At 36.2% G+C, this 24,500-nt stretch overlaps 1 protein-coding gene across 2 annotated transcripts in view; it reads right to left on the bottom strand.

Moving 5' to 3' along the window:
- Window positions 1-1,986: 1,986 nt before the first annotated feature.
- ZBTB11 (zinc finger and BTB domain containing 11) overlaps window positions 1,987-24,500 on the bottom strand; it is a 28,747-nt gene continuing 6,233 nt past the window's right edge. For both annotated transcript variants that reach the window (XM_010966375.3, XM_074362475.1), the window contains exons 2-11: window positions 24,255-24,490; window positions 23,381-23,612; window positions 14,722-15,566; window positions 14,315-14,494; window positions 11,407-11,652; window positions 9,900-10,044; window positions 7,603-7,720; window positions 5,001-5,159; window positions 4,713-4,888; window positions 1,987-4,144 (exon numbers count right to left, since the gene is read on the bottom strand). In XM_010966375.3, the coding sequence (XP_010964677.2) occupies window positions 3,627-4,144; window positions 4,713-4,888; window positions 5,001-5,159; window positions 7,603-7,720; window positions 9,900-10,044; window positions 11,407-11,652; window positions 14,315-14,494; window positions 14,722-15,566; window positions 23,381-23,612; window positions 24,255-24,490 (2,855 nt within the window). In that variant the 3' untranslated portion in view covers window positions 1,987-3,626. The remainder of the gene's footprint in view (window positions 4,145-4,712; window positions 4,889-5,000; window positions 5,160-7,602; window positions 7,721-9,899; window positions 10,045-11,406; window positions 11,653-14,314; window positions 14,495-14,721; window positions 15,567-23,380; window positions 23,613-24,254; window positions 24,491-24,500) is intronic.

The following is a 24,500-nucleotide window of genomic DNA, read 5'->3' on the forward strand; positions in this document are numbered from 1 at the left end:
ATATTTCAGGTATTATCTGCTGAAGTTGAACGTTCACCAATCCAAATGACTCAAATTCCACTTTTAGTTATGTACCGAACAGAAATGCAAGCTTACATAGACCAGGAGGATAAAAATGGTCCCTGCCACGTTCTTCATGATAACCCCAAACTGAAAATAACCCAAACATCCATCAATGGTAGAAAAATAAAATTGTGATACATTCACAGAAAAGTAATTTTTTTAGCAGAGCATATAGAACAGACACAGTAAGAATTTAAAATGAACACAAACCAATCAACAAGGAAAGACAGACAAGGGAAGCAGGAATATAAGTACCTATGAAGAACCAAGTAGAAATGCTAGTATGAGAAATACGAATTTTAAAATAAATTCAGTTTAAAAAAAAAAAGTTTAAGTTGAGGAACTCCCAGGTTATCAGGAAAGGAGATGGGGAGGGTGAAAGAGCTATTGAGGGTAGCAACAAAACTTACTTCGAAGAAAAGTAACCAGAGACAAAACATATTTAAAGGAACAATACTATTTGGCTCCCAGAATTTGGAAAAGACTAAAATTTACCTTAACATCTCTGCTAAAATAAATTCCTTTGAAAGTCACAGTACTAAGTTTATAAGGGAATGTCCTAGGGTCCCCAAATTGGAGAAACTGAGTTGAAACTGTAGTAGCTTTGTGATTGATGGGACTGTCAGTTTCAAAGGACTGGATTTTGACAGGCAGGATTGAGGTCCACAGAGATTGGAACTAAGAATCATACACAAAGAACCAACCAGAAAAAACTCCCATTTACCAGCACAAAGATATTTGCCCCAGGCTGGGTACAAGGTGCGCAAACAGCCTCTCTTAAAGATTTATTATAGTGAGCTTGCTCTCACACTAGTCTACATGTCCAAATTTACAGTGGTTGGTCTAGGAAACCACAGTCTGAAAAATTAATATAAAAATAATACCTAGCTATCGATAATCTTGGGGCAATCTAGCAGAAGCAATCATAAACTGATCTGGAAGGACCAGTTTCCACCCAGGTGGGTGGAGCAGGATTCCAGATAAGGCCCTACTGGAGACAAGCCTATGCTCTAACATTTATATAACTGGAGAAATCCAATAAACAGCAGTATTCAACCTCAAATCTGAGCTAAAAGACTATAAGATAGGTACATTTACAATAATTAAACAAACAAGTTATCTATGCATCTTTGCTCCACAAGCCACTACAAACTATAACTGATAGATTTATAGGACCAGGGGAGACAAAGACTTACTATGTTCCAAACATTAGTTCCAAATCAATGCTACTTAAAAAAAAAAAAAAAAAAGACAAGACACTGAAGGTCTGGATTAACTCTAAGTCCAGCAGTTTAGGTAACCTTGTGAAATTATGTTAACTAGACACTAGCTTTTAATGAAACAAACAGCAGTAACAAGCAGATTTAATCAGGGCTACACACAGTTTGAGGAAAGTCATCTGATGACAACAAAACAATGCATATTTCTAAAAAGGAATTGTTATAAATTAAATAGAAAAGTTTCCCCGATGGAAATACGAAACTCTTAATTTTTGGAATCTTAACACTTGTTTCTATATGTAATTTGTATAATTCCACACACTTAAGTTCTCCGAAGTTGGCAGTTAATCGCACTACTTTTAATTTTGAGGTAAGGTTATGTTTGAGTGTAGTTTTAATAGTATGTGTTCCCCAATGGTTATTTTTTTAACATGTTCAATTTCTCTTCCCTTTAAATGTCAATCAACTTAATAACATATCAAATAACAGCAACTGGGGGTGGGATATAGCTCAAGTGGTAGAGCGCATGTGTAGTAGCATACAGAGGTTCCTGGGTTCTATTCCCCAGTATCACCTCTAAAAAATAAATAAATAAACCTAATTACTTTCCTCCCCCAAAAAATAAAAAAATAAAAAGAAAGAAAATGGGAAGCAAATAATAGCAACTGATTTATGAAAACAGTGACAAGCTCAACTCCAAAGCTTCTGCTTTAAACAAGATTCAACATCTTTTATTTACACATTTATGACATACATTAATGGTCTTACACAATTAACTAAATCTAATAACAATGGTGACGAGATGGAACACAAAGACACAATTCCAAACTTTAGGTTGAAATACATTTTCACTAACTGAAAGATATGATAAACAAGCAGCCATTATAAAGCTATAGACTGTATGTCAATTCACTTAAAATTGAAAGTCAGCCACAGAGCTATTGAAACAATGAGAAATTTGCAAATGCAAATATTACATATGCAGGTATAGTGCATGCATGGCATCACATTTATTCTTTATCTTTTAAGCCATTTTTAAAGTAAACTGGAATAAGCATCTTAATATATGTACATCAAGGCACATTCTTTTCTTGTGCTTTAGGAATGACTTACATGTGATTTGCTTATATCTTAATTTTACACCTTATATTAGCTTCTAATACTTAAAGTTTAATTTTAACAATTATAGCTTGAGTGGTGGTCTCCCAGAGGAGGGAAACATGGCATCTCCCCATGGTTATTTTGAAAATCAGAAAATTGGAAAGCATAAAGAGGTGGGAATTTAAAAATCAAACACACAAATTAATTCAATTTAATTCTCAGGCAACTTTTAAAAAACTTACTTTCAACAATTTGGTGGGCCATAATCAATTTCCTTAAGTAGTATATTATAATGAGGGCTAAAGTGAAGAATTTTTATTATTCTGAAATTACTTGATAATTAGATGGTATCCACAGGACCGCTGTAAATGTCTATATTACTATCCTATTTCTAGACTGCAGTTTTTCAACAAAATTGAACAATTAAACATGATACAAAAGCTGCAAACATACTAAACCTAGCTTTAACTTTTTTCCCCCCATTTATTGTCTCATGTTATCAAGGAAAAATTTCTCATCAACAGTTTAATAACAGTGTTCTTTGCTTATGGTCAATTTACTTGCCAGGAAGGACAGTAAGGCTTTAATAGGCATTTCATGCATTTTAATGGCATTAAAAAAATTAGCTATTCATTTAAGGGTTCCCCACATAGATTAAGTTTACTGTGCAAACTTGATTACAACACATAACTCATTAAGTGCTTTAAAACAGAATAAAGAATATCCCTGACTTTATAAGGGGTTAAAATAAATAGTAAGTCAAGAATCATAGACTTGAAGCATTTAAAAAATGTAGTATACCTAATGCATCCTACTAAAATATTTTATATTAGAATTTTTAATCCATAAACAGGGCAAATGAAATCACAGAACCGCTATATTTTGAGAAAAAGAAAAGCCAATTGGTGCAGCCTTTCAAACTCAAAGGATATAATAACGTCAAAATGCAAATAGAACTGTACAGTTTTAAATTTAATACAGTTCTTTATAAACATTAATTCATAAAAACTATACCATGATAAACCACTGCCATCAAATAGATTTGTTTTCAATTTCTTTACAGTAAGTGGACTTTTCTACAGACCCTATTAGCCAAACTGTTTAGAAATGTTAAAACACCACCAAATAGCCCAGAGCCCCGACATACAGACTCCAGGCGGATAGTCACATAGTGCTGTAAACAAATATCCTGCAAGTTCAGTATATGTGAGATGTCATTTCCTTTTATCTCCATTACTACATTCATTCTGTTTCTGAAATATGTGCCACCTCCACTTCAACAGTTTGAATAGCTTCTGCAACTTCAGACAGCTTCTGCCCTTGCTGTTGTGCCAACACATAATTAACCACTTGCATAATACTTTGGTCAGAAAGTGTAGAGACTGAGGGACATTCTTCAGTAGCTGCAACAGCTTCAAGAGCTTCCATAGTTTCTCCTGTCACTACCACAGTTTCAAGTTCTTGAGGACCACTGCTTTCTTGTTCCTGCATATCTGCTGTTAAGATGCTAACAGCATGCTCCACTTGAGTTCCTTGGTTATGAAACTGAAGGGTATCTTTTTCCAGCATAATTTTGCAAGGCACATAATCTCTGTGGAATTTAGTCATATGCTTACGGAGTGTCCGAGCGTCTATGTAGGCTTCACTACACACAGGACAGACGTAGGGCCGTTCACCAGTGTGTGTCCTGACATGGCGTTTCAGAGATCGGGCATCAGCCCAAGCTACTCCACATGTTAAGCACTCGAATGGCTTAACTCCTATTAAAAAAGGAAGAAAAGAGGTGTGTGTGGTGAGGTGCCAAGGACCAAAATGCATCACAGTTGCCTGATAAATAGTGCTTTTCTTTAAGTACAGTAGCCCATAAACCTTTCTATCTTGACTATGGTGATCCTTTATTTAGGACTGAATGGTTTCCCTCAGAATAAAGCAGATTCTGGACTATAATCTCTGCAAAGATGTTCCCATGGACGGAAGTTACTGAGAGACAATTCTGAGTTTCCGTGACTAGTCTCTTTTAAACTTCAGCGCAATCCTATAATCCTAAATAAGGAACCAGAAGCTTCAAGTAGTCTCTTTCAGAATAAAAATGCTGATACGGAATATTAAGCTCACTAAAAAAGGAATCTATCTACACAAACAACAATTAGGTAGTCAGGTTCAAGATCACCTCTATCACTTGAATAAATCGTCCACAACATGGGATTAATCTCTTTGTCAAGGGAGGTGAGACACTAGGCAAGAGGAATGGTAAAGGGAGAGTTACTACTGGACAGGCTTTTACTCTACTTAAAGGCAAACACACAGAACTACCGTAAGCACAGTTACCTCCGTGGTTGTTCATGTGTCTCCTATACTCTCTCAGCTGGGTGAATTTTCTCCCACATTGCTCACACACCCGTTCCAGGTTTTGCTTTGCTCTTCCTTTTTTCCCATGGGTAGCTTTCTTTACATGCCTTCTGAACAGTGCCTTTTCATAAAATTCTTTGCCACATATATTACACCTAAAATAAGGGAAAAACCAAATTATTTTTTTCAAAGCACCAGTATCCATAAGAATTATACCAAGTACATATGTATCTCAATTAAGTTCAGCTCCTCCTCAAATTTACCCACCTGTAAGGCTCAGTAACAGAATGAGATTTCACATGGGAATACCAGTCCTTCTTCCAACTGTAGCACTTATCACAAAACTGGCACTGGAATGGCTTCACGCCAAGATGTTTGTTCATGTGCTGGCGAAGATCTCTAGCTTCAAAGAAACTTTTTTCACATCTGCAATAACAAAGTTCACTCATCCAACTGCATTAGCTTATTATTCTTTTAAAAGTTTCCAAGAATTCAGTATATTCTTGGGTTTCTAGAACTCTGTAAGATGATCCCAATTTAAAACAAACAAAAAAATTCCTAGTATTCCAAGACTGCAACAAGGCTGCAGGGTCTTAAGCTCTTTTAGCTCCAAAGGACTCCAAAGATTACAGGAAAGGACCCCGCACAGATCCCAAAGGTTTTACAGACCATTATTTTCTATCTCCTCCTCAACCTCAGCTGGTCCCCACTATACATCCCTTTTCACCCTTTCCCATTCTCTGTCCATGTTGGGGTAGGCCTCACTCTTGACCATAAGGATAGAGCAACTAAGGGCTAGGTCAACCAGAGCACAGCATTCTCTTGGCCACAGTGATCCGTTCAGGGAGAACCAAGTGACTCAACCAAATCCAAAGGGAGTGAACCTCAGGGCTTTTATAGGAACCACTTGAAAAGCAGCTTGACAATCTGCAGTTCGTAAGGAATGTGAGGCTGAAATCACTGCCTTGGAGCCTCAGAGGCATCAAGTGCTAACGAATCTGAATCCAATTTACATTAAACCATTCAGATTCCCAGACCTAACCTTTCATTCAAGTTGGGTTTTCTTACATTTACAACTAAAAATGTATGAAGCGGGAGGTACTGGGTTCAATCCCCAGTACCCCCATTAAATAAATAAATAAACCTAATTAACCACCCCTCCCCTCAAAAAATGCAAAAAAAGGGTATGAATAATAAAACTCTTTATATTAAAATAAGACTCATCAGAGTGACATCAGCAAACACAGCAGAGTAGGTAACTCCAAAAGCCCATCCTTCCACAAAAGCAGTGGGACAAACTGGCAAAAACTGTCAGAATCAATTTTATTGGAACTCTGGAAACTAATTAAAAGTTTACAGCAACCAGGTAAACATTTAATCGAGGAAAAAACTGTTGAATCTCCATAAGAGAGCTATGTGGCAATTTCAACTTACCCTGGCCCCATCCCCTGCTCCTCAGCTCAGTGGTCGGACAGACTGCATTCCCACTATGGGTTCCTAGTACCAGAGGGACTCATTCTCACAGAACTGTGGTTATGTTCAGCTATCTGGTGACTCCTTGCCCTTCAAAGGGCTTGCTTTTATTTAGCATAATTCCCTCAGGGCTGACGACTAAGGGAGAGGTAAGGAGTGGGGAGGAAGAGTTTGCTAAAAACATTTAAAAGCAAAAATATTAGCCACTGCCACTGGGGCAAGGAACAAGCAGTTCGGTGCAAACAATGTACAAACCAAAAGCTTGGGAGGAAAGGCTGGAGAATGAGATGCGTTGGGGGAATGAGGGCTTTGAAAAACTCTCACATATTCCCAGGAGTCTGTAAGTCCACACAGTTGCCCAGGGCTGGGCACATGCTCAGAGAAGACCTGAAAAGGCTTTAAGTTCTCACCAATGGCTGACAGCACAAACAGGAAAAGACCAAGGCAGAATTGTAAACTGCCTGGTAGGGTACTGAAGGCATTCAGGAATTAGCAGTGATGCTAACACAATACTGTGAATGTACTAAAAGCTACTGAATTACACACTTTCAAATGATGAATTTTGTTACACGAATTTTACTTCAATGATAAAAAAGAGATTTCAGGAGGCTATGGAAAATGAAAAGAGGGAGAAAGGAGTCTGAATAAAGGCCAAACTAGCAGAGGGCCCAGTACTGCAGAGGAACTGCCTAGGAAGAAACTCCTGGGGGCATCAGGGACCCTTCTTTCCTATGGGGCCCACCCCCAGAGAGCACATTCGAAGAATCTCTTTAAACCATTTTAGATGAAGTGATAGCATGGTATGAGATTTATAGCTAAATAAAACTGTTACATAAATAGGAACATTCTGACCAAAAAAAAAAACTGATTAAAATGAAGGACAAATGATAGTTTAATATTATCTTCATTCTCTTGTTTTTTTTTTCAGTTTTACTGAGGTTTAATTTACAAATAAAATTATAAGACATTTAAAGTGTACATTGTGGGGGAGGGCACAGCTCAGTGGTAGCGTGCATGCCTAGCACTGGGTTTAATCCCCAGTACTGTCATTAAAAAACAAACAAACAAATAAACAAACAAATAAATAAATAAACAAACCCAACCCCTTCTCCCCCAAAAAGGTGGACAAGTTAAAAGTGCACTGTGATGATTTAACAGATGTATACACCATGAAAGGATTCTTCCCACTCGTTAACACAACACCTCAGATATGTGTGTGTATCTATATATGGAAAATTACATATGAATATTCACATTCTTCTCTCTTACCAAAGTTCAATCATACAATACAGTGTTATCAACTATAGTCACCTCAAGTGTTTTCTTTTCAACTTCCAAATAAACTGAATACGAACAAAAGGAAATTAACTGAAAGGTTCACATACTAAATACTTACTGAGTACAATGGTAGCCTCGAACCTCAGGCTTTGGCTGGTGTTTCTTTAGGTGCTTGCTGAGTCCAGAGCCCCTGTGAAAAGACTTTCCACAAACTGCGCAAAGGTACTTGGACTCGCCTATGAAAAATAAAAACCAAATCCAGCAATTAGAGGCTCTTCCAACAGAATGCTTTATGTCATATTTCAGAAGTTATTTTATCAAGGGGACACGGAAGCTATAACATTTGGCATCCGCCTTCTAAGAATAGCAAACTATGTCAAAATTCCTATTTCCTCACTAGCACAGTACTAGCAAGGCTACTACTACCCGAAGAGGGTGATGTGCTTGCAGGATCACCTGGATTATAACCGTGTAGAGCTGCAGACAAGTTCTAGAGCAGGTTACCTACCCTTCATTAGCCATTTCCACACGACTGCTTTAAACATCTGAAAATAAGTTATGTGTGGACTAAAATTCTAATACAATTATTAGCCACCTTGCATGATGACAGTTCTATCTGCCTACTGCTTAGCTTTTTAAAAGCAAGACCATCTCTTTAGGTGCCTGGATCTAAATGATTTTTATTTCATACTTGACATACATTTTTCTACACTGAGGGAAACAATGAATATTTTTACACTAGTAAGATAGCTCTGAAACTAGATTTAACAACTTTTTGTTTCTTTTTGATCCTTGTGTGTCTGGATTCTCTGAGCATCATGTCTTCAAGGTTCATCCATGTTGTAGCACATGTCAGAATATCCTTCCATTTCATGGCTGAATAATATTCTGTTGCATGGATGGACCACATTTGTCTGTACATTCATCTGGTGATGAATACTTGAGTCATATCCACCCTTTGTCTATTGTGGATAATGCTGCTATGAATGTGGGTGTGAAGGCTCTACCTTCCACTTTCTTCTGTATATATTCAGAAGTGGCATTCCTAGATTATAGGGTAATTCTGTTTTAAAAAACCACCAAAATGTTTTGCAAAGCAGTTGCACCATTCTATGTCCCTACTACTTGTGTATGTGTTTGCATTGAGAAACTGCAAGAATAAATAAGAGAAGTATGCTGAAGAGATTCAGTTTTTAGATGGAGAAAATCTAGGCATTGCTTTTAACAACATGTCAATTAAAGAGCATTTTAAAAAATAACCAGCATAACGGGGACACTTGACTAGCATTTGAGTGGGACATCTGCAGATGGAAAGATGTCTTAAAAAGAAAAGTTAAATTAAAGCACATATTAATCTGAGTTTTAATTTAGAAAAGAGAATGACCAGCTTCAAGCAAAATGGTTTCTCAGAGTGTTGTTTTACGCAGGAATAGACTGGGACACCAGGCAATGCTTTGCAAATTCAGAAGAGAAACATGGGGTTGGACTCTCAGGATCCTGCAGGGTTGAGGAGCTGAGCAGTAGTGGGGACCCTAGGAGGTGGGTTTTCCCCTCCCTCCCAGGGTAGACATTTCATGGATCTTGGCAGGGGATTCCTTGGTTCTTCCAGGAGGGCAGCAGGGACAAAATGGAAAGATTGAGCAGGGTCATTTTAAACTTGAATATTTCTCCTTGCTTAGCAATGGGGTTAAACCAGGGTCTTCTAACCCCTGCACTGTGGACATTTGGGGCTCGGTTTGGGGGACGTCCTGTGCATTGTAAGGTGTTGAGCAGCATCCCTGGCCTCCAGATTTTGATGCCAGGAGCACCCCCTAGTTGTAACAATCACAAATATCCCCAGACATTGCCCCTGGGGATGGGGGGACAAACTGCCCTGGTTGAGACCCTCTGGGTTAAACCCGCTTAACTAGAATGAATAACAGGATTTGCTTGTAAAATTAGCATTTTTTTGCCTGGCAGAGTCAAGAGGTCCCCTTCGCCTCCTGTACAGGTGGAAAAACAAGGCTGGAGGTGGCTGGGGTCCTAGACCAGAACTGGAACCTGATGGCACCCAAGTCTCTGGGGACAGACCCCTAGAGCCACATGGCAGCAGCAAACTGCACTCAGTGGGCGACTGCAATGGGTGTCATGTGCCCCTCTGCCACAGTCTCTTTACTCTGCTAATTTCCCAAAGAGTCCCCAGGATCTGACTTTTCCCTACTGCCCTGATGGGTCTTGAAGCCTCAACTCAACATTTGCCCTGCGTTCCTGCTCATCACTGATTTAACAACTTTTAAACTTTACTCTCATTAATAAAAAACTGCACGCATATAGCCATTAGTATATCAATACAATTTCCAAAATACTTACTGTGTAATCAATATAATAACAAAGAGTATATAGTGTGTAATCAGGTCAATATGAATTTCTCATTACCTGTGTGAATACTCATGTGTTCCTGAAGACTCCGTTTGGTAACAAATGACTTAACACACAGTTCACACTGGAACTGCTTTTGTGATTGATGGAGACTCTGGTGTAATTTTAGACCATGCTTGTAGATGAAAGTCTTTCCACAGACCTAAGACAGCACAGGTGTTTAAACCATTAAAACAGAAAGAGAGATAGGGGCTGTTTCTGAAGAATGAGGACAGAGAAACTAGTAAGCCATTTAAATAAAAAAACCTAAAAAAGAAACAGAATGACAAAGCTGAAACAAGGGTCAAGGATTTTAGCTGGCTGATCATCTTCTGATTCAGTATTTTACAAATACTGCTATTTATTTTTTACATCCATGTAATCTTTGGACGAACTCAGAACAGTACCGAAGAAATCCCTGTCCTTTGTGAGACCGGTAAACAGTATACCTTGAATTACAAGAGCCATAGGAGCCTAATCAAGAACAACACACTCACTTCCTGCTGTACCAGCCAGAACAGTGCTTCTCAAACTCTCTGAGAAGGAACTGAGATGAGGAACCAGTTTCTTTCTTTCTCCAGTCCACTGGAGAGAGGTTTTTTGTTAAACACAATAAAAATGTCGCAACAATGTCAAAATGCCATGACAGTTTCTACATGTTTATTCTCCATTTTTGTACTTATCTTCCATGAACCACACATTTTGAGCAGTGCCATACTAGAAGACCAGAGGCCCAGTTAACACTTAGTTTTTAAATTTATGAATAAAATTATACTTAGGACTTGGCTGCAAAATAACTGAAGAGAGTGGGAAGTAAAGGAGGGACAACACACATAAAACACAATTGACCGTGTGCTGATAGCTATTGAAGCCGGGTGAAAGGTACCAAAGGGTCTATTCTATTCTCTTACATTCTTTTTTCATATATTAAAAAGCTTAAAAAAAAAAAAAAAAGAGAGAGAGAGAGAGAGAAACATTAAAAATCTCAATGGTTCCCAAACTGTTTATTAATCAAAACAGTGGGTCATTCTTATATGCAAGGCTACAGATACCACTAGAAAATTTTGTTTCTAAATAGCCCAGAGCTGGCTAATCCCAGGATTCTTTACTTAGGAATCACATTTCGGCATTTAGGAACCCTCAGACCTCAGCTCTAGAGGCTACACAGCTTAGGCAGAATTTTTGCTAAGCAGATTTGTTTGAGCCATTCGTTCCCTTCCAGTTCAGACTGGTCCTGCTGAAGGTTAAGTGAAGACGGGGATGATGAATTGGTTATTCTCACCCAGTACCTCCTTCGAATCCTAGCAAGTTTCATAAATAACCTAAATACATTCATTTCAAATAACAACTTCAGACAAGAAACTAAAGAGCACAACTGGGAATCACCCTTGACCTAGGCAACAAACTGAAGAAGTTATGGAATTCCTGTAACATTTTACAAAAGGGTGACTCCAGAACCAACCAGTCTTATCACCAGTTAAGTTTGAATCTTCTTTAAATAACAAAATTAATGTTGCGGCTTTACCTGGCATGCATGTGGCTTTACACCTGTGTGCTTTAACATATGTATTCGAAGAGAATATAATTTAGGTAATGTCCTTCCACATATGGAACATATAAATTCTCGTTTGGTTCTGCCCTTCTCAGATGATGATCCTGATGCCTCATTAGATGTAGAATTGGAAGAAGACGAAGGAGGTGGATCTTTCCTCGTATGTCGAATAAGGTGTGCTCGCAATGAGGCACTGTACTGAAACTGTTTTTTACACAACTAAAAGAAAAAGTAAATAAAATTCTGTCTGAATATATTTCCATTACAAATGTTAAGTGAAACAACTTTCCATTTCTTTGTTACAATTATATAAATCAAAAGACATATATTATGTAAAAGGCAGTATGCTAGGGACCAGAGTACATAGATAAAAGGGACAGACCCGGCTCCTCTCTGCAGAGGGTTATAATCTAACCACAGAGACAGGATGTGAGAAGGAGCAATCAGTAAGGAAAGGCGTCATCAGTGAGGCTGGTTCTGGAAGGAACTGTAACATACAGGCAAAGACAAGAATACAACCATTATATGAGAACTAACAGTTGTCAGGTGGAGCAAAAATAGGGGCTGGAAAAAGTAGGATAAAACTGTAATAGTCTTTGGATTTTACCCTGTAGCTGTTGAAGTTTTTGTTCTTTATTTTAAAATCAATGTTATATATTGTCAGTCTACAAAACTTTTTAAAAATAAAACTGCCTGTTGGTTCACTACCTCTACTTTTTTGACTCTTTTGATGATTATCTTTGTTAACTCTAAGTAATATGAATAATGGGCAATGACTCCCTCCTTCAACTCTCCACTCCTTACACGCACGCAAATCCTTGCCGTCACCCTTTCTCAATACAGCTTTGTTGTCATTTTGATGAGATCACCTTCAGTGTTTACATTATTTAAATGATGTAAATATTATTACAGCCAGGCCATATTGTACAGTATGACCCTCTTTCCTTTCTTCCCCAACTCCAGAAATTTCTTTCCTTTTTTTTTAATTGAAGTACGGTCATGTACTTTCTGGTGTACAGCACAATGCCCCAGTCATGCATATATATACATATATTTGACTTTTTGTCTTCTATTTCCCCTATTTCTCTTTGTATTTACTAATTCATCATCATCAAACCCTTCCCTCATTCATCTGCTGAGAGAAGGTAGAAAACACATCACCTTGTGGGAGATCTCTGTCAAAGAACTATGTCAACGATCTGGGGTGGATGTGTCCCATGCTCAGACTCCTCACAGGTGTGGACTCCAAGCTTCCCACTCCCCATGTCCTGCTCATTTTAGTGGAACATCTCTGCCAATAGCTTCCTGAGAAAGGGAGTTTGGGAGGTAAAACTATGCAGACAACGTGTATCTGAAACAGCTCTTATTCTACCATCACAAATATAGCTTGACTGTTGATTCCAAGTTAGAACTGACTGATTCCCTCTCAGTGCTGTAAAGACATTGTGCCTCTGTCTGCTAGACCCTACTGCTGCCACCAAAAGTACTGGTGCCATTCTTGTCCTTTCCCTTTCCATCGGCCTGACCATCTTTTTTCTCTCTTGCATTTGTAAGATTTTTTGTCCCTTGGTTCTGAAATTCCATAATATATCTTGGCACAGATTTATTTTCATCCATGGTGATTGGCATTCTAAAGTTCTGAAATTTTTCTTTACTGCACTAACGCGTTCTTTCTCTCTCTCCATGCTCTCTATTTGGAATTATCTGGCTATGAGAAGACAACCTAGACCAATCTTCTAAATTTCTTTCACTCCCTTCTAACTTGTCTTTTGCTTTATTTTCTGGGTGATTTAGTCAATTATTTTTCTGAGATTTTTGTATGTTATTATTATATATATTATTCCTGAAAAACTCTTCTGTTCTCCTAAGGTACTCTTTTAAAAACACAGTACCTGGTTACTGTTTCACTGAGGTAACTTTTTCATTTATCTCGGATATAAATCATACTTTGTCGTTTTTGTTTTGTTTTGTTTTGGTTGTTTGTTTGTCTGTTTGAGTTTTATTCTCACTGTATAGTCTGGGATTCCTCCAAGTTGCATTTTTCCCCATGAAATACCTGTCATGAGTCTGCACCCCTGATGCTACTGGAAATTTCTGTGTAAGTAGGGGAGTAAATTGCTGATCACAGGCTTTTTAGTGAGTGGTATCTTTAGGTCTTCTGTTACTGGGATTCAGATTTCACATCTCTAAGAAATCTTTGCTTTAGGGTTAAGGATCTGGCTAATACTCTGGGACTTGAGCAGGGAAAGAGAACTTGAAAGGATTCAATATGTAAGCTTTTACTTTCCCCTGTTTGAGGTACAGTACATTCACCTTCACTGTTCAGTGTTCCCTAAAGCAGTTATGGTTTACCTTTTTCAGAGAGTAGAAGATGGATCTTTGGCTGAAAAGGTGGTGGTAGTGATTTACTTGCTTCTTAAAAAGACGTTTCTAACAACCAGAGTCCCCTCTACTTTGAAGGTAGCCCATACTGTTAACTCCTGAGTCTTTTGGTAGTTCTGCAATGCAATTTGGATTCTTAGTTTCCCCTACGGAAAGCCTGGGAATGAGTGCTTTCAAATCTGCTGAATCAGACTCCATCTACCTATCAGAGCCCAGAATTTAGTTACCAAGGTCTCCTGTTTTTTGCCTTTCTATGAGCTTATATTTTTTAAATGATTGTTTTACTGTCATCTTACCAGGGTATCAAAAAGAAGCAGAAGTAAGTCATTGAATTTTCTTTTTTGGCAAGAAAATGACATGTACAAATCAGAAGATGACTCATAGCAACATAACGGAGACAGAGAGAAAACACAAATGGTCAGATAAAAATGACGCAGTAAGTTGGATTCTATTTATAATGGAGTTAGAGTCGTCTTTAAGTAGCTTTCCAGATACTTACTGGACACTTGTAATCTCTAGCTCTTTCATGTTTCAGTATATGCTTTATAAGGGCATATCGTCTCTGAAAAACCACTCCACATTCCCCACATTTATGGGATGCTTCTTCTTCAGTATTCTCTTTAGCATCCCTTTTTGGCTGTTTCATCTTTTTTCCTCTTTGAACTAATTTCTGAGCCACCTAATTAAGGGACAGAAAACACAATCTAAATATACTCATTTTGATTTTTAAAGTCATATTATAAATATCTCAAATCCACATCATCTTATTAACAATGGTATTTCAAACACTAAATTGCTTTCCTGCAACCACTCCCCTTTACCCGCCAATTTTCACCGTAAGTTTGTCAACAGAATGCTTTCAACTTAAAAGTTAAAACTAAAAAGTGAACTCCTTTTTCATCATACCTGTTGAACGGCTGACTTGGAAATGGCTTTCCGCTTCTGCAGCTTTTTCTCCATTCCTTTGTGTAGTCGGATATATCCCCCTTCGTTAACAGAACGCTGCCGAAGCCTGCTTCTGTAAGTCTCATCATCAGGACCGAGGTCTGTCTCTGCTGGTGGTTCAGCTAGGTTTTCCTGGTCTTTGAAAGACTGCCCAAGGTTCTGCCTGTGCTCTGGAGTATCTTCAGCACAGACATCCTCAGTTGCTGTGTCATTTCCCACATCGCTGTTTTCTGGAGAGCTACTGATTACATTCTCTTTTGAAAGCTCAGGATGAGTACTGGAAACTGTGCTATCTTCTTTGCTGTTTACAGTTTCTAGTTCTTTCTGGTTGCTTTTTCTTACTAAGTCAACAGACTCCATTTCAGAATGGGAATCAGTTCCACAGCCTACAGGTGACAGAGTGGCTTCAGCCTGTGAAGAGACCAGGGGCTCAGGCTGCTGTCCTAGCTCTCTGTTCTGCTCAGCTTCTGGCAACTCTCCGTTCACCAGCAGTACAATTTCACAATCCCCAAGTTCAGTGGATAAAGCGGTTGTGGCTCCCTCACTGCTAGACACAGGAGGTGCTGTACCTCCATTCTGTGCTGGTAAGTCCTGGGTAGATGCAACTGTTTGTACTTCACCCTTCTTATACACTGTTAGCTGCTTCTCTTCCATTAGTTTATGTACACTTTCACAGATTTCTAAAACTTCTGACATGAAAAGATGACGAGCCAAGATGGCTACATCAGCCATGCTACAGAAGTCAAAACTTAGCACAGAAGTATAGGCAAATTCTAGTAAAGGAAGGAAGCTTGCCTTACAAAAACCTATACGAAACAAGAAAGATGGAGGACAAAAAAGTCAAATCACTACTAAGACACCTTATAAGAACAATTAATATATGATTATGACAATATAAAATAGAATATAAAGGCAAATGCGATCATTTCTTCTGCAATTAAACACCCTGGATTTGTTTTGTGTCCTGGTTGCTTATTAAGCCTTGACTAACTCACTTTTATGAGCCGAGTCTCTCAATACCTAAAATAGAAAATAATATCAGACTTACTACCTCAAAGAGTTGTTGTAAGGCAGTCATTTTCAAACTGTACTCCTTAGAACCCCGGGGGTTCCTCAAATTCCCCTCAAGAAACAGCTGCTGGAGAATGGAGGGTAAAAAAAGAGAGGGAGGCAGGTGAGTAGGCAGGGTTCAACCAACCTGTCTCCTAACCTGACTGCAGTTAAGTATGGCTGTGTATTTTAATAATAGAAGTGCATATGAAAATCTGACTGTGAACAAAGGCTCCTACTACTAAAAATTTAAAAACAAAGCCTAAGGCAGGGGGCAGGCAAAATTTTTCTGTAAGAATTACATAGTAAATATTTCAGGCCACCAAGTGTCTTGCAACCACTCGATTCTGTTTTGTAGTTACAAAGAGAAGCCCATTTATACGCATAAATAATATGCATACAAATGGGTGTGGCTGTGTTACAATTTGATTTACAAAAAGGGAGGGAAAGGGGGACTGATCTTTAGATATAGTTTGTTTATCCTTGGTCTAAAGGAATAATTACTATACACATGAGATATCAGGTTCTCATTTTATGTGAGAAAATAAGATCAGTTCAGTTCTTTTCTAAGTTCTCAGTACTTCACTATCATAGCCATTTTTAATATTCATGTAATTCAAAAATCAGAAGATTGCAGAGTCCAACTCCATCTCCATAACAAGTATGATTAAGAATTTGTATAGCTTTCTAGAGTCTCCTTTAAGCAAATACTCTTATTCCTCCTTCTTACAGTAGGTGTCATATTACACATACTTTTCTGTGCCTTGCTTTTCCCACATAATAATTTATCTTAAGAGATCTTTTATTAAAATACAGAGAGCCAAGCAATCTTTTAAAACTCATGTTTGCTGTGTCTTTCAGTTTTGACTCAGGATACATAAAATGTGATTCTCTTACACAGGTAAACAGGGGATAAACAAGTATACAGGGAAGCCTTAAACTGTAAGATATATTAGGAATCAAGTTGAAAACTGATCAGACTATACACATCAATATTACCATCATGGCTAATTCAGTCATTCTTAGCAAAGCTGATAATTAAAAATAGGCTGAAGCATATTAATATTACTACCAATTATGAAACCAAGTTTAATAAGCTTGAGATAAGTAGGAATATTTCTTACAAAAAAAAACCCCACATACTAATAAAATAATCTGTTTTTTGTCTTTTACCTGGTACCTTTTTAATGTCTATGTTTGAAGTCATTAAAATTTCCAGTGAAAGAATTAACACTGTTTCAAATAAACCTCCCCCCGCAAAAAAGATACAGGTCAAATGTTTACTGAAAAATACTATAAAACACAAAAGAAAATAAGAAAATAAAAATCACTCAGAATCCTAGTGCCAAGAGATAATAGGCAGATAATTTTGTTATTTTGTTTTTACCCCTGGCCTTTTTACATACACATACACACACTCTGCAAAACATTTTAATCAAAATAAAACGGACACTTTTGTAAAATGAACACGTTCTAGAGATGTTACACAATAATGTGACTACAGTTAACACCACTGAACTGTATACTCAAAAATCATTAGGAGGGTAAATTTTATGTTTTATAACAAAATTTTAAAAAATTTTAAAGTGGACAATGGTTATAGATAGAAATACTATGATAGGGACTTCCACATCCAGCAGTATGGCAGACTAAGATATCCTGATTGACACATTTAAACAAAAAACCTAAACATAATTTAAAACATTATTTTAAATACATTCAGTGAGTACCCTAGCACTGAGTGGAAAAGGTGGAGAAATCTTCCCTGAGCTGTCATGACCACAAGCCAACTTAATTTGGTGGGGGTTTTTGTTGAATATATAGCATTTTAGTAGTCAGAAGAAAAACCTCAAGCTGAGAATCTTTTAAATTCGGAGGGCAGTAATGCCCTCAGTACCTAAAGAATCAAATATTTTCTCTGTTAAAAAAACACCTTCAACCCAGGACTCAAAGATTTCCCACAGTTTTCAAGAATACGAATTCAGTGCATATAAATATTTTTTAAAAATCACAAAGAAACAACGCACCATGAACAGGAGATAGCAACATGAATCAAATAAGCAGACTTTAAGTACTACTACGATCAGATACAGAAAACAAAGGTGGCATAATACCAGTAAAGAGCAAAAGATCATAAAAATTAGTCCCTAAAAGAGGCATCTGAAAAAGAAATAAATAGAACCTCTAAAAATGGGAAATAAACTGGAATTTAAAAATGCAATAAATTAATTTAACAGCAAATTAGACACAGCCAAAGAGTAAACTATAATTTTCCAGAATTATCTACAAAGAAAAGAACAAAATATGAAAGAGAGATTAAGAGACACTGAATATAAAATAAGAATGTCTGTTTAACTGGACTGACTCAGGCAGACATAATTTTCAAAGAGACACTGGTTGAGAATTTTTCTCAACTAATGAGAGAGAACAATCTCAACTGCTGGGTTTAGGAAGCCCAACAATTTCCATGCAGGACAGTTAAAAGTCAAAGGTACTCATACTGGACTAAGAACAAAATACAGAAATATGATGTTTAAAGAGACATCTTGTGGGGTTGGGTATAGCTCAGAGGCAGAACGCATGCTTAGTATGAATGAGGTCTTGGGTTCAATCCCCAGTGTCTCCATTAAATAAATAAATAAATAAATAAATAAATAAACAAACAAACAAACAAACAAACAAACAAACAAACAAACCTAATCTCCCCCCAAATAATAAATGAACCACAAATTTTAAAAAAAAAAATCAAAAACATAAAGATACAAAAAGGTTTGAAAATAAAAGATGGAAGAAAGATATCCTAGGCAAACAGTAACAAAAATAGTTTACATAGCTAAAAAATATTTACAATAGCTGCTAAAATAGAAAAATAGAAATGTGTTTACAACAGCATCTAACATAGACTAAGAGTGAAAAGCATCACTAAAGATAAAGGTCACTATATAATGATAAAAGGATGTTTTATCATAAAGCTGTAATTCTAAACATACGCATCTACTAACATGGCTTCAAGATACATTTAAAAAATTGAAGAAATTCAGTAAGAAATAGACAAATGAATCACACTAGTTAACATTCTAAAGCCCTTGTCAGCAAGTGATAAATCAAGCACACAAAACAATCAGTAAATAAAAGAATTAACAATTAACAAGCTTGACATAACGTACAATATACTTAATATTGCACCCAACTGAAAAAAAAACTCACATTCTACTCAAGCAAAATTAAACATCAAAACAGACTCTATGTAAGCTTAAAAGTAAGTGTAACAAATCTACAGTATTAAAGAGAAATTTATAGCCTTGGATGCTTAAACTAGAAAAAAAGGGTTGGGAGTTAAGTGGGCTAAGTTTCATATTTAAAACAAAGATAAACAGAGTACACACTCAAATAAAGAAAGAGGGAGATGAGATAATAAAGAGCCACTGAAATTAATAAAAGAAAACAATAAGTGTCCTTTGAAGGAGTGCCAGGAAAAATTAGTCAAAACCTGGGATTAGGCAAAAAGAATTTATCAGGGTTTAAAAAAATTTTTTTTTTACTGAGGCATAGTGGATGTACAATATTATGTCAATTTCAGGTGTACAATAGTGTTCCATAATCTTTAAAGGTTATACTCCATTTATGGTTATTGAAAAATATTGGCTATATATATTCCACTGTGTTAAAAGCAGTGGTGAGCACACACCACTGCTTGACTGCTATTGACTAAATATTTTACAACACTGTAGAAATTAACTTACAGAAATAGCAAATGCAAATGAATTGTGAAAGGTTGAGAAGCTATTTCTATCAGGGAAGGAAAGAAAACCCCCAAACTTAGTTTATTTTCCTATAAGGTATTAACCAGTTTTTCATCTATTAGGATATTCATTTCAAGCAAATTCATGCCTCTGGCTGAATAACAATATGTAAAATTCATTTCTTCAAAATTGTGTTAGAAGCAGTTTTAATACCTTATTGGTTTATTCAATTAATTATCTAAAACCCTGGACTATAGCACTTACATAAAAGTCGGGGGGGGGGGTTTGCAGTTAGGTTTATTCATTTATTTATCTTTGGAGGAGGTACTGGGGATTGAACCCCAGACCTCCTGCATGCTAAGCATGCACTCTACCACTTGAGCTATACCCTCCACACAAAAGTCAGGTTTTTAACATTTAAAAAATTACGCTTTTGGCATAGGAATAAGCAAAGTTTTTCTGTAAAGCACCAAATAAGCAAATATTTTAGGTTTCATGGGTCACTGGCTTGTGTTGCAACTATTCAATTCTGCCCTTGTAAGCTCAAAAGCAGTTATAGACAAGATATAAATGAATGGGTGTGGCTGCATCCCAATAAAATTTTATTTACAAAAGTAGGCAGTGGGCCAGATTTGGCCTGCAAGTTATAATTTGCCAGCTTTTGCTTTAGCAGGATTTTTTAAAAAGTCAGTAAACCTCTGGTAAGAAAAATTTAGAAATAAGAGAAGGCACAAGGAATGAAAGAGACATCTGTAGTCACTGGAGGCATTTAGAAGAGAGTATTAAAAATGAACAAATTCTGGCAAAAATTTAACTTTCTATAAATTTCTGAAGATGAAATAGAAAACCTACAGAATAATTCCCTAACCACTAAATTCGTCAGATTAGTAGTTAAAAATCTTCCCTCAAAATCCACTATAGGCCTAGTCAATTTTAGCCATCACTCTACAAAACATTTAAGAAACAATTATTCTCATCTCATAGTAACCATTTCAATGCATGTAAAAAATTAGAACACACATTTTATAAGACTAAGCCAACTCTAATATCAAAACATGACAGAAACAATGTGAAAAAGTTAAATTACTTATGAATACAGATGCAAACGTTCTAAACAATATTAGCAAACCAAACATAGTGGTTTTTATAAAAGATGATATAGTATGACTAAACTGGATTTATTTCAGGAATAAAAAAATGAGTTAACATTAGGAAATGAATGTAATTCCTCATATTAACAGGATGAAAAAAATAAAGACTGTCTCAATAGACACAGAAAAAGTTATATGCTAAGTCCATACTCATTTCAGAGCGATTTTCCTTAGGTAAAGGGTTATCTATTTAAAATGTTTACCAAATAATATACTTCCTGGTAAAAAAACACCCTTTCTTTAGAATGGGAATAAATGAGCACTCTATCACCACTTCTATTCAACTGCCGTTTTTTTTTTGTTTTGTTTTGTTTTGTTTTTTTCCAGGCCCTAGATGGCACTGTAAAGGGAGAAAAAAGAAAAGTTCAAACTATGAGGACTGGAAAGGCAGAAACAAAACCATTACTTTAAGCAGATAACATATTTGTTATATGTGGAAAATGTTAAAGTATCTATAGATAAATATCTGAAAGACTAAGGTAATTTAGTGGTATAACTGCATATAGAATCAGTATACATCAAAAATAAATCAGAAACTATGCAATTTTAAGAAAAAACTATAATTGCATCAAAAGTATAAAGTATTTTATAACCTAACAAAATATGTGTGAGACTTTTATGGACAAACCTCTAAACTTTATTAAGTTGATATAATCCCTATCAAAATACATTCTTGTCTTTTTGTGGAAGTTGACAAGTGGCTTTTATAGCTTATAAGGAAGAACAAAGAGTTCTGAATAACTAAGACACACCAGAATAATAAAGGTGGGACTTTCCTATTATTATAAAGCTAAGGTAATTAAGACCAAGCAATAATAATAACATGGGCAGAGACAACCAACAAACTAGAACAAAGCCTAGAATCAGCACCAAACATGTGAAAATGTGTTTTGTAAGATAATTTGCATGGTCAATGGGTAGGAAGAGGATTGGGTTTTCATTAAATGGTTCTGAGATAAATAATGATCAAAATCAAACACCCACCCTACACCACCAACAAAAAAACCAAGTAGATTAAAACTTATTATGAAAGAAAAAGTATCAAAATCCAAAAAAACCCAATATATGAAAATATTTTTGACTGAGTAGTTAAGAATTTTTTGGTGGGTTAGGGGGAGGTAATTAGGTTTATTTATGTATTTATTCTAATGGAGGTGCTGGAGATTGAACCCAGGACCTTGTGCATATTAAGCACACAGTCTATCCCTAAGCTATACCCTCTGGGGGGAAGAATTTTTTTTTTCTTTAAAGCATAAACAACATAAAGGAAGACACTGATGAACTGAACTACATTAAATTAGACAATTTAAAAAATGTACATTTTATCACTGTTTTAATACTTTATACATATTTTATAAATAGCCTTTACCTATTCAATATTTAAAAATCAAACAAAACTTTTAATAATGTCTACTTCACCTGCTATTGGTTTATGTCATATTTGCTGAACAATATATTACAATAAATAATAAATGAGGTATCTTGTTGGAATATTAAGATGTTGTGTTGCAGTTATTTTGGGGCAGACATTTCATTTGCTATAAGCTGCTGAGAAACCAGAAAAGACTAACACTCATACCCTTTCCTATTTCTGCTTCAGATTCAAGAAAGATAAGGACAGAATTCCAAAGCTCACATATCCAGAGACTACACTTGTGATGAGTTTTATTCAAATGGCCCAGTATAAGATATATTTTCTCCTCTGAGTCACTGAACTCAGAAAGAAAGCAAATGTCATGAATCTAGAATGTAATGCAACTCTATACTCCACAGAAGTATTTGTTCACCACTGCATACCCAGAGCCCAGGCCAGTTCCTTGCACACAGCGGATGTTTAATAAACATTTTTTAGTAATTAAACATCTAGTTACTGTTAAGGAGAAATATATAAATTTGTCTTTCCAGAAGAGGTGAGTTTTAACAGTATAAGATAGAAAAAGATCAGTGGTTAACTAGGTTAAGTATTTATATACTTGGATAAAGTCACTTTTTTTTGTTGTTTCAGAAAGGGAAAATGACATTTCACACAGTGGTGTCAGTAACTCAAGAGTTACAGCAAAAGTTAATTTTATGAGGAAATGTATAAATAAGGTTACCTATTTTTATTCTTCCTAAATTTTCATTTGTTGAGTCCTAAGCCAAAATATAAGTTCTAGTGAGGCCAAAAGAAAGTCAAATTATTCATTTACAACAACAACAATAATAAAACCAAAGAAACAGAAAAACCATACTTTGGAATTCTGATTATTCTATATTGACAATTTGATTATTGAATCTAATGAATTATAATGATTAATTTTAAATAACAAAAAATAACAGACCCACAGGATTCCTCTATAATTACACATTCCACAACATAAGATACAGGCAGTCAATTTTAAAATAATATATTTAGTGTAGTAACACTGGTACACAGTTAGATTTCTCTCAAACTGTTTTTAACAGTGTAAATGCCAGAAATACTACTTCTGCTACAATTATCTCACCCAACAGGTAGTGATAGGGAATGACAGTCTTTTCATAACTCTACCCTGGAAACCTTACTAAAAGGAAGGACCTTTCAGTTCAGCTTAGGCTTCTCCCACTTGAGCATAAATCCTGAGTTTGTAAGACACAGACACCCCTCTTCCAGTAGGCACTTATTAACAAAAAGCAAGAGTATCAGAAAATTCTTACCAGAAAGATCCACCACTGCCTCATGACTGGAAACAGCTCCTTTCTCAATAAAAAGATCTCGAAAATATTCGCTATTAGCTGACAGAACAGATTTATGAGCTTTGTACTCTTCTCCTTCAATTAACAAAGTAACATCACAGAATTGGTTAGAGAGTCTCTGTTCATTCAGCTGTTTTAAGACAGCCTGACAATGTTTTGGAGAAGAACGTTTCACCACTCCTTTGGTGTCAACCTATCAAAATAAGTTTGAGACCAAGAGTTGCATTATATATCATCTGTATTTTTATCTTTAACAGAATTTAAAACAAGACACCTTATTCCCTTCTAAAAGATTCCATTAATATGAAGAGCTAGACTGATACTCTTTACTACAGATGTATTTAAATAAAAAAGATACATTGTTCTCACTATTTTCTGCTGTGTTCATTCTGCCCGATCCAATGAAAACCTGCATCTCACGTCTTCCTGCCTTCTCTTATTAGTCAGAAATTTATTTGATGATATATGAAACTAATGCAGGCAAAAAACAAAGACCTAGCCAGCTTAATTTTACCTTGCTGCATGACCCAGAGACTGCTTCCAGAAATATATTCTACCTGTACCAATATACCATTAAAAAGAAGAGAGGAGGAGTTATTAACAACAAACTAATAAGTTACATTCTAAAGAAAAGAAACAACAGGGATATTTATGATTAAGGAAGAGGCAATAGTAGGAAACTTTGGGCACATATAACAGTGCACAGACCTGCTTAAATTTTCAACGTCAGTGCCAATAGTTAAGCAGTTTAAGTGGTTTAAGAAAAAATTTAGAAGACTATAAATACTAACACACTAGTTACAAATGTTAAAGTTGAAAGGAAAGTTCGACTTACAAATACAAGTTCATGTTTGGATACTGGCTTCTTTTTTGCAGGCTTGGAAGTTGTAGCTGGAGGCGAAGTAAAGTTGCTCAGGTCATCCTCTGATTCATTACTTTCTTCTCCAGATTCAAGGTCTAGTCCCAATTCTTCCAACATTTCTGAAGTATCTGATATTGGACGGGAGCGATCCAGTTTCTCCTGGCATTTGCTACACTGTTTAATGTAATCTTTGACTTGCTTTAATATACCTACAATAAA

This window comes from Camelus bactrianus, chromosome 1 (assembly GCF_048773025.1).
Source record: "Camelus bactrianus isolate YW-2024 breed Bactrian camel chromosome 1, ASM4877302v1, whole genome shotgun sequence".
Classification (NCBI taxonomy): domain Eukaryota; kingdom Metazoa; phylum Chordata; class Mammalia; order Artiodactyla; family Camelidae; genus Camelus; species Camelus bactrianus.